Source organism: Nerophis lumbriciformis, linkage group LG25 (genome assembly GCF_033978685.3).
Source record: "Nerophis lumbriciformis linkage group LG25, RoL_Nlum_v2.1, whole genome shotgun sequence".
NCBI lineage: Eukaryota > Metazoa > Chordata > Actinopteri > Syngnathiformes > Syngnathidae > Nerophis > Nerophis lumbriciformis.
Window position 1 is genome coordinate 26,712,511 of NC_084572.2, and position 11,100 is coordinate 26,723,610.

Here is an 11,100-nt window from a genome sequence, read left to right on the forward strand (position 1 = left end):
TTTGACTTTTACAACATTATTTTTTATATACATATATATATATATATATATATATATATATATATATATATATATATATTTGTGCGACGCGTTTATGTTTTTTTCGTACTCAAAAATATATTTTGGTGTTTTTATTTATTTATTTTATTTTATTTTTTAAATATCACCCTTCGACACTTCCGCCTTACTTACCCAAATGGGAAATGTAAACAAAGCGTAACCTTTGGGATTGAAATGAACCACATATCTCATTCTGACTCAAATTAACCATGCTTGCATGGTTTTTATAAGTTCACCGATTAGACGATGCACTTGTAAAGGTTATTTATAGATTTATAGCTTATGATTGGATGCAGGACTGGAAAAAAAAGAGGACCAGCAGGAGCAAGCAGGATAGAGTTTCTCCTCGTAAGGGATCCTTTTGACCGCCATAGATTCTGTTTCTCCTCGTCAATGACTCACCGGAGCAACACAGCTCACTCGGCGAAACATTACAACGATTCATTTTCTAATTCAACCAATATAGGGTAAACTCATGGTGGAGGCCGGGGGCTGTCCGCGGTCGCTCCCCGGCGTCGTGATCCCTCTCCCGGGGAGACATGGACTCGTCGTAGGATGCCTTCGCTGTGGAAACGGATAAGTTTCTCCGCCGCCTCGGCGCTCTGTGTGGGCTCCGTGGTCCTGCTGCTTGCGGCCCTGTCCACGGAGCGATGGGTCACCGGACGCATCTTGTGCAAAACGGGGGCCGAGATCGTAAACGCGTCGAGCCCGGAGCTGGACCTGTTCACCGGGGACGTATACTACGGTCTGTTCCGCGGAGGGAAGACCAAGAGGTGTGGACTCGGAACAAGACGCTCCAAAATCCACAGTAAGACACTAGGAACAATATTTATAAACTCTGTTGAATACATTCGAGTTGTGAAATGTACAGAACAGGGGTGTCCAAAATGCGGCCCGGGGGCCACTTTGGGCCCGAAGCTGTTTTTTTACTGGCCCTTGATTTGTTCTGAAAATTAAATTATTTCATTATTTTTGTGGTATATTAATAATACTTTCTTTGTCACCTATAACACAAAAGCTAAGATAATTTTTTTCAATTTTTTTTTTGCAAATAGCTCCAAATACCCTAAGGACATGGGGGGATTTTTTTTTAGAATTATTTTATTTTATTTGTATCTATTTTTTTTAGACATGTATCGCGTGTGCACGAGAAACTTTTTATAAAGTTATAAAAAAAAATTAAAACATTTTATAATTTTTTAATTTTTTAATTTTTTTATAACTTTATAAAAAGTTTCTCGTGCGCACAAGAAACTTTCTCGTGCGCACAGGATAGTTTCTCGTGCGCACGAGATACAAAATAAAAAATAAACTATGAAAAAAAAAATTTTTTTCCCCTTGTCCCTTTAGGGGCTCAGTACTTAGCATATTCTGATGTAATTGGTTTTATCATCATTAATGTACAAATTGTGTCAAAGTGTCCCCGGTGTATTCTTTCATTTTTCAGTATCGGAAAAGTCTCCTCTCTGAGCTGCCACCTTAACGTGGTAGAGGAGTTTGCGTGTCCCAATGATCCTAGGAGCTATGTTGTCCGGGGGCTTCTATGCCCCCTGGTAGGGTCTCCCAAGGCAAACTGGTCCTAGGTGAGGGATCAGACAAAGAGCAGCTCGAAGATCTCTATGAATAACACTGACAAGGAACCCAGATTTCCCTCGCCCGGACGCGGGTCACCGGGGCCCCCCTCTGGAGCCAGGCCCGGAGGTGGGGCACGATGGCGAGCGCCTGGTGGCCGGGCCTGTCCCCATGGGGCCCGGCCGGGCACAGCCCGAAGAGGCAACGTGGGTCCCCCCTCCAATGGGCTCACCACCCATAGCAGGGGTCATAGAGGTCGGGTGCGATGTGAGCTGGGCGGAAGCCGAAGGCAGGGCACTTGGCGGTCCGATCCTCGGCTACAGAAGCTAGCTCTTGGGACGTTGAACGTCACCTCGCTGGGGGGGAAGGAGCCTGAGCTAGTGCGCGAGGTGGAGAAGTTCCGGCTAGATATAGTCGGACTCACTTCGACGCACAGCAAGGGCTCTGGAACCAGTTCTCTCGAGAGGGGCTGGACTCTCTTCCACTCTGGCGTTGCCGGCAGTGAGAGGCGACGGGCTGGGGTGGCAATTCTTGTTTTCCCCCCCGGCTCAGAGCCTGTACATTGGAGTTCAACCCGGTGGACGAGAGGGTAGCTTCCCTCCGCCAAACCGCAGCTCAGAGTACCCACCCTTTTTGGATTCACTCGAGGGAGTACTTGAGAGTGCTCCCCCGGGTGATTCCCTCGTTCTACTGGGGGACTTCAATGCTCACGTTGGCAGCGACAGTGAAACCTGGAGAGGCGTGATTGGGAAGAATGGCTGCCCGGATCTGAACCCGAGCGGTGTTTTGTTATTGGACTTTTGTGCCCGTCACAGATTGTCCATAACGAACACCATGTTCAAACATAAGGGTGTCCATATGTGCACTTGGCACCAGGACACCCTAGGCCGCAGTTCCATGATCGACTTTGTAGTTGTGTCATCGGATTTGCGGCCTCATGTTTTGGACACTCGGGTGAAGAGAGGGGCGTAGCTTTCTACCGACCACCACCTGGTGGTGAGTTGGCTGCGATGGTGGGGGAGGATGCCGGACAGACCTGGCAGGCCCAAACGCATTGTGAGGGTTTGCTGGGAACGTCTAGCAGAGTCTCCTGTCAGAGAGAGTTTCAATTCCCACCTCCGGAAGAACTTTGAACATGTCACGAGGGAGGTGCTGGACATTGAGTCCGAATGGACCATGTTCCGCGCCTCTATTGTCGAGGCGGCTGATTGGAGCTGTGGCCGCAAGGTAGTTGGTGCTTGTCGTGGCGGTAATCCTAGAACCCGTTGGTGGACACCGGCGGTGAGGGATGCCGTCAAGCTGAAGAAGGAGTCCTATCGGGTTCTTTTGGCTCATAGGACTCCTGAAGCAGTGGACAAGTACCGACAGGCCAAGCGGTGTGCGGCTTCAGCGGTCGCAGAGGCAAAAACTCGGACATGGGAGGAGTTCGGTGAGGCCATGGAAAACGACTTCCGGACGGCTTCGAAGCAATTCTGGACCACCATCCGCCGCCTCAGGAAGGGGAAGCAGTGCACTATCAACACCGTGTATGGCGAGGATGGTGTTCTGCTGACCTCGACTGCGGATGTTGTGGATCGGTGGAGGGAATACTTCGAAGACCTCCTCAATCCCACCAACACGTCTTCCTATGAGGAAGCAGTGCCTGGGGAGTCTGTGGTGGGCTCTCCTATTTCTGGGGCTGAGGTTGCTGAGGTAGTTAAAAAGCTCCTCGGTGGCAAGGCCCCAGGGTTGGATGAGATCCGCCCGGAGTTCCTTAAGGCTCTGGATGCTGTGGGGCTGTCTTGGTTGACAAGACTCTGCAGCATCGCGTGGACATCGGGGGCGGTACCACTGGATTGGCAGACCGGGGTGGTGGTTCCTCTCTTTAAGAAGGGGAACCGGAGGGTGTGTTCTAACTATCGTGGGATCACACTCCTCAGCCTTCCCGGTAAGGTCTATTCAGGTGTACTGGAGAGGAGGCTACGCCGGATAGTCGAACCTCGGATTCAGGAGGAACAGTGTGGTTTTCGTCCTGGTCGTGGAACTGTGGACCAGCTCTATACTCTCGGCAGGGTCCTTGAGGGTGCATGGGAGTTTGCTCAACCAGTCTACATGTGTTTTGTGGACTTGGAGAAGGCATTCGACCGTGTCCCTCGGGAAGTCCTGTGGGGAGTGCTCAGGGAGTATGGGGTATCGGACTGTCTGATTGTGGCAGTCCGCTCCCTGTATGCTCAGTGCCAGAGCTTGGTCCGCATTGCCGGTAGTAAGTCGGACACGTTTCCAGTGAGGTTTGGACTCCGCCAAGGCTGCCCTTTGTCACCGATTCTGTTCATAACTTTTATGGACAGAATTTCTAGGCGCAGTCAAGGCGTTGAGGGGATCTGGTTTGGTGGCTGCAGGATTAGGTCTCTGCTTTTTGCAGATGATGTGGTCCTGATGGCTTCATCTGGCCAGGATCTTCAGCTCTCGCTGGATCGGTTCGCAGCCGAGTGTGAAGCGACTGGGATGAGAATCAGCACCTCCAAGTCCGAGTCCATGGTTCTCGCCCGGAAAAGGGTGGAGTGCCATCTCCGGGTTGGGGAGGAGATCTTGCCCCAAGTGGAGGAGTTCAAGTACCTCGGAGTCTTGTTCACGAGTGAGGGAAGAGTGGATCGTGAGATCGACAGGCGGATCGGTGCGGCGTCTTCAGTAATGCGGACGCTGTATCGATCCGTTGTGGTGAAGAAGGAGCTGAGCCGGAAGGCAAAGCTCTCAATTTACCGGTCGATCTACGTTCCCATCCTCACCTATGGTAATGAGCTTTGGGTTATGACCGAAAGGACAAGGTCACGGGTACAAGCGGCTGAAATGAGTTTCCTCCGCCGGGTGGCAGGGCTCTCCCTTAGAGATAGGGTGAGAAGCTCTGCCATCCGGGAGGAGCTCAAAGTAAAGCCGCTGCTCCTCCACATCGAGAGGAGCCAGATGAGGTGGTTCGGGCATCTGGTCAGGATGCCACCCGAACGCCTCCCTAGGGAGGTGTTTAGGGCACGTCCGACCGGTAGGAGGCCGCGGGGAAGACCCAGGACACGTTGGGAAGACTATGTCTCCCGGCTGGCCTGGGAACGCCTCGGGGTCCCACAGGAAGAGCTGGACGAAGTGGCTGGGGAGAGGGAAGTCTGGGCTTCCCTGCTTAGGCTGCTGCCCCCGCGACCCGACCTCAGATAAGCGGAAGAAGATGGATGGATGGATGGATGAGTATCGGAAAAGTTTGGACACCCTTGTTTTTGGAAAAGTAGTGTCCAAAGTGCAGTCCCAGGGCCATTTGCGGCCCACAACATTTTTTTTAATGGACCAAAATATTATTTTTATTTTTATTTTAAACACAAAGTGGAATAGTAATAATAATAATAATAATTAGCTTTATTGTCTCCGAGGACAAATTTGTCTTGGACATCAAGACACAACGTTTTACATACATACATACATACATACATACCTTTCATCAAAAATTCCACATTCTAATTATTTTTTTTGGGGGGTGGGAATATTAAATACTGCATTTTGTGTTTTTGCCATAAAAAACAGGGTTTTCTTTGACAAAAAGGGCATAAAACATTTTTTTTACTTTATATCCGCAGACTTAGACAAACTTTATTGATCCACAAGGGAAATTGTTCCACACAGTCGCTCAGTTACAAAGGATGGAAAGGGTAATGATATTTACATACATACATACCGTTCAGTGAATAAAAGAGCAAACTGGTGAAATGTAACAATAAAAAGTTGCAATGTTGACTGATAACACTTTCTTTAAAAGTGTCATTGCTTATGAATCAAAATTAGCCTATACAAGACTGCAGTTACTTTACACATAAAATATTACACTTAGAAATATTTTTGGGGAAAAAATGTCATTATATAAACCAGTTTACTATATAAAAATCAAAGTTTTCTTTGACAAAAAGGGCATAAAACGAGCAAAAACAAAATAAAAATAAAAAACAAACATCCATCCATCCATTTTCTACCGCTTGTCCCGTTCGGGGTCGCGGGGGCGCTGAAGCCTATCTCAGCTGCATTCGGGCGGAAGGCGGGGAACACCCTGGACAAGTCGCCACCTTATCGCAGGGCCAACACAGATAGACAGACAACATTCACACTCACATTCACACACGAGGGCCAATTTAGTGTTGCCAATCAACCTATCCCCAGGTGCATGTCTTTGGAGGTGGGAGGAAACCGGAGTACCCGGAAGGAACCCACGCAGTCACGGGGAGGACATGCAAACTCCATACAGAAAGATCCCGAGCCCGGGATTGAACTCAGGACTACTCAGGACCTTCGTATTGTGAGGCAGACGCACTAATCCCTGATCCACCGTGCTGCCGAATAATAATAATATAATTATAATAATAATAATAATAATAATAATAATTAGCTTTATTGTCTCCGAGGAGAAATTTGTATTGGACATCAAGACACAACGTTTTACATACATACATACATACATACATACATACATACATACAACACATACATACCGTTCAGTGAATAAAAGAGCAAACAGGTGAAATGTAGCGATACAAATTTGCAATGTTGACTGATAACACAAAGTTGTTTTCTTTAAAAGTGTCATTGCTTATGAATAAAAAATAATCTATACAAGACTGCAATTACTTTACACATGAAATATTACACTTTGAAATATTTTTTGGGAAAATATTTTATTATATGAACCAGTCCACTATATAACAATCAAAGTTTTCTTTGACAAAAATGGCATAAAACAAACAAAAACAAAATAAAAATAAAAAACAAACATAAAAAATGATAAAAACCTGTAACTGTTGGATAGATCGAAAGTTGATCTAGAAATTCAAATGTTGAAAAACATTTATGACTTATTTTTCACACTTTTATAAGTGTTTTTTTTTTTTTTTTTAACTGTCATTGCTCAAAAAATAATAATGGATTTAGATTAATGGTGTTATGAATGACTGACCTTTTTAAGGCTCAAATCACTTCTCATAAAAAAATTCACATTTTAATTATTTTTTTGGGGGGTGGGAATATTAAATACTGTATTTTGTGTTAATGCCATAAAAACAGGGTTTTCTTTGACAAAAAGGGCATAAAACATTTTTTTTTTACTTTGTATCCCCAGACTTAGACAAACTTTATTGATCCACAAGGGAAATTGTTCCACACAGTCGCTCAGTTACAAAGGATGGAAAGGGTAAGGAGGGAAAGGATAATGCAGGTAGCAATATAAAATATAACAAGTGTAATATTTACATATTATACAGTATATACAGTATATAGTATATACTGATATATTATATTTTTATAAAATAGGTGGCGACTTGTCCAGGGTGTACCCCGCCTTTCGCCCGATTGCAGCTGGGATAGGCTCCAGCACCCCCCGCGACCCCGAAAGAGACAAGCGGTAGAAAATGGATGGATGGATAATATATACAAATCCCAATTACCATGTACAATATTACAGTATATGTAACGGCTGCAGCAAAAAAAGAGCAGCATAAAATAGTGAGTAGATCCAGCAGAAAATATACAGTACATTATAAACAAAGAGAGACGGTATAGCTCGGTTGGTAGAGTGGCCGTGCCATCAACTTGAGGGTTGCAGGTTTGATCCCCGCTTCCGCCATCCTAGTCACTGCCGTTGTGTCCTTGGGCAAGACACTTTACCCACTTGCTCCCAGTGCCACCCACACTGGTTTAAATGTAACTTAGATATTGGGTTTTCACTATGTAAAGCGCTTTGAGTCGCTAGAGAAAAGCGCTATATAAATATAATTCACAAATTCACAGATAGCTAACATAGAAGCGGTCAGGTAATAGACAGATATCATCTATTGCTGACTTGAAGTTGATCAAGAGTTTTAAGCGTTGAAAAAGAAAAAGAAAAGTAACTAATAAAACGTAAACATAAACATAAAAATGTTTGAAAAAATAGGTCATAACCTATTTTTAACATTTTCATGACTGAGACTTTTTCGGGGTCCTTTCAAAATGGCTTCTGCAATTTTTCAATGTGTGGCCCTCAGTGGAAAAATTTTGGACAACCTGTACTGAAACAGAGGTGGATAAATCGATACAAATATCGATATTTTCAATACCACGGTAGTACGGTGTTGGATTGGCATTTGCGTGATGAAATCGACATTTTTCACTTCTGATTTATGTATATTGTCACATATAGCTGTGTATTTTTTGTTGTGTTGTTCGAATATATTCTATATAACTCATGGTACCGCATGTACGCCCCACTTTTCATAGGATTTAGTTTTCGGCAAAGAACATTGGCCCCAGTTATCGTATTGCATCTACGCTATCGCACAGCCACACATTGCCCCCAACAAACTAGTCCCTGTACCATTCTGCTGAATCAAGTGCCTAAACAAAGGATCTCAAGCATTGGCGAACACAAAGACACAATAGGGTCAAAATTATTAATATACTAACCAAAGTTTGTGTCATAGTTATATTAGAAAAGGTGGGAAAGTAAGTTAGTAGTAATTCAATATTATTTTTGCAGTGATACTACAAAACCCAAAACCAGTGTATTTGACACGTTGTGTAATTCGTAAATAAAAACAGAATACAATGATTTGCAAATCCTTTTCAACTTATATTCAATTGAATAAACTGCAAAGACAAGATATTTAATGTTCGTACCGCCTGAGGGATCGAAGGTCACGAGCATTCAATGTTGGTTTTCAGCCTTGCTGCTTACGTGCAGTGATTTCTCCAGATTCTCTGAACCTTTTGATGATATTACGGACCGTAGATGGTGAAATCCCTAAATTCCTTGCAATAGCTGGTTGAGAAATGTTGTTCTTAAACAATTTGCTCACGCATTTGTTCACAAAGAGGTGACCCTCTCTGTTAGGTTCAAACACAGATGACATCTATTAAACAGACAAGAAGCAAGGAATTAAACAGAGACATAATTCAATTTAGCTAATTGAGAAGAAACGTCCGGGCTATACTCTTTGTACAGTCTTCCACCACGCTCTGACGAAAGATTGTACTCTTTTATTTGGACTTTCCCTGATTAGATGGCAACAGCTGTTTCTAAAGGAAGGGGGGTCGTAAACAGCCGTTGCCTTTGGTTACAAAACAGTTCAAAGAAAAGGTGCCTGGAAGGGGGTCTGGTCCTGCTTCTTCTCTGCTTTGTAGATCTCGGGTCAAGAGAAAATCTTCCTGTGGATTACAATACATCAAAGAAACCGACATCTTCATGTCGCTTCCCATCCTACACAGTGGAGTTTTACAAGCCTTTTGATTGGTAAGATCAAAGACAGCTTTTGTCTGCTGGCGCCGGGAACTCATTGAAACACAGAGTTTTGTGATAACTTAGATACAATTATTCTGACACTCTCCCCATCCTTGTTTGTGAATGACTGAGCATTTTATGGAAGCTGCTTTTATACCCAATCATGGCACCCACCTGTTCTCAATTAGCCTGGTCACCTGTGGGATGTTCCAAATAAGTGTTTGATGAGCATTCCTCAACGTTCTCAGTCTTCCTTGCCACTTATGCCAGCTTTTTTGAAACATGTTGCAGGCCTCAAATTCCAAATGAGCTAATTTTTGCAAAAAATAACAATGTTTTCCAGTTCGATCGTTAAGTATCTTGTCTTTGCAGTCTTTTCAATTGACTATAGGTTGAAAAGGATTTGCAAATCATTGTAATCTGTTTTTATTTACGATTTACACAACGTGCCAATTTCACTGGTTTTGTGTTTTGTAGTATGATTGCAAAAGTAAGCCACCATGGAGCCAAATAAGGTAGGAAACTCTATTGAATTGCTACTAACTTACTTCCCCACCTTTTCCAATATAACGATGACACAAACTTTGGTCAGTATATTAATAATTTTGACCCTATTGTGTCTTTGTGTGTCAATTTAGTGAATGTGTGTGTTTGTGTCTCGGTTTGTTCATGCAGTCTTCCCGAAGCTTGTACGCACGTTGAACGGTGGCCTTCACGTGATGGTGATCCTCTTCCTACTGGCGGCCATGTGCTTTGCGGTGGTCAGTCTGTCCTTCAGCATTTACAACGCGCGCAGAGTCCCCTACCAGAGTATCAAAGGTCACAAGGGACTGTACCTGTGGAACTTCATCGCTGGTATGTGACGCCGAAATCGTTGGTTTGCATGACGTCCGCCATCCTGGTCATGATCCATCTTTTCTCCCCACTAGCTGTGTTCGGCACTCTGGCAGTGCTATGCTTCCTGGCGGCCATGAGGCACCACAGCCTCACAGAGCGTGTGGCCAACTACCGGGAGAACCTCTTCGTCCTGGTGGTCCTGGACGACAGCGTGGGCTGGTCCTTCTGGCTGAGCGTCGCAAGCGTGGCGACTCACATTGTCGTCTGCGGCGTGGTGGCGATGAGTCGCATCAAGCTGCCCAAACCAGAGGTCAAGATGCCCGACCAGCCCACCATCTCTGCTCTGGACCTGCTCTACTGACCTAATCAAAGATGGTGCCAGCGATGTGTTGTTGTTGTTTTGCCCGTTTGCTGTTGTTGATATGAGATTTCCCCATGGAAAAATGCCAAGACGACAGGACTTTAAATGAGGACTTTCAAATAAATACTGGCAATTTTGGACTTTGAAAGAACCGAATCAGTGATATAAAGACTATTTTCAAACGAAGGCCAAAAAGTGTTTTCATGGCAAGTGTTACAACTCTGTGTTGAGATTGCGGCGTATGGAAGAAATAATTATTAAGTATTTCTAATAGAATACAATTAAAAAGTAAGCAAATGTTTTGTATCAATGTAGATGGATTACCATTTTTCATTTAACTTTTTTCATTTTACTTATTAATTTATATATTTGTATATTAGATTAATACATTTTTTTTAACAAAATATTGACTCTACCATTTGCGTTTGTAATTTAAACATGTAACCCAGTGGTCCCCAAACCAGCGTCCAAAATCCGGCCCACGGGAAGTCCCAAGTTAAAAAAATATATATATACAGTATATATGTATATTGTTTTTAATTATTATATTTTCAAATCTGTCCTTTCTAATCCATTTTTTGGTTACACCTAGCTGCTCAGGCAAACCATATTGTCTAATGATGCATTTTCCCATAAATAACGTGACATCAGCGCGCTCTTTCAGTCAATTAATGCATGAGGAATATGTATATACCGGTATATATATATATATATATATATATATATATATATATATATATATATATATATATATATATATATATATATATATATATATATATATAGTACAGGCCAAAAGTTTAGACACACCTCATGTCAATTTTTATTTCTATTTTAATTTATTTATTTATTTCTCTAATAAAGTTGTTTTTATCGTCCCTCCTCCCCCAGACCCCCCACCCCCCCCCCCCACCCCACACACACACACATGTAAAGCGACTTTGGGTATTTAGAAAAGCGCTATATAAATCCCAGGTATTATTATTATTATTATTATTAATGCGTTTTATTT

The 11,100-nt window shown here is 43.5% G+C and overlaps 1 protein-coding gene across 1 annotated transcript; it reads left to right on the plus strand.

Moving 5' to 3' along the window:
* The first annotated feature begins 135 nt into the window (after window positions 1-135).
* On the plus strand, window positions 136-10,274 carry clrn2 (clarin 2). The gene is made up of 3 exons (XM_061984550.1): window positions 136-868; window positions 9,566-9,745; window positions 9,820-10,274. Exons 1-3 carry the CDS (start codon window positions 616-618, stop codon window positions 10,086-10,088), a joined length of 702 nt encoding a protein of 233 aa, XP_061840534.1. The 5' UTR covers window positions 136-615; the 3' UTR covers window positions 10,089-10,274.
* Window positions 10,275-11,100: the final 826 nt, after the last annotated feature.

Excerpts from the sequence above, each read along its gene's own strand:
- clrn2 (XM_061984550.1), top strand. The coding sequence starts at position 616 with ATGCCTTCGCTGTGGAAACGGATAAGTTTCTCCGCCGCCTCGGCGCTC. Across the intron at positions 869-9,565 it reads AAGACGCTCCAAAATCCACA|TCTTCCCGAAGCTTGTACGC; the intron begins GTAAGACACTAG and ends TTGTTCATGCAG. Across the intron at positions 9,746-9,819 it reads CCTGTGGAACTTCATCGCTG|CTGTGTTCGGCACTCTGGCA; the intron begins GTATGTGACGCC and ends TCTCCCCACTAG.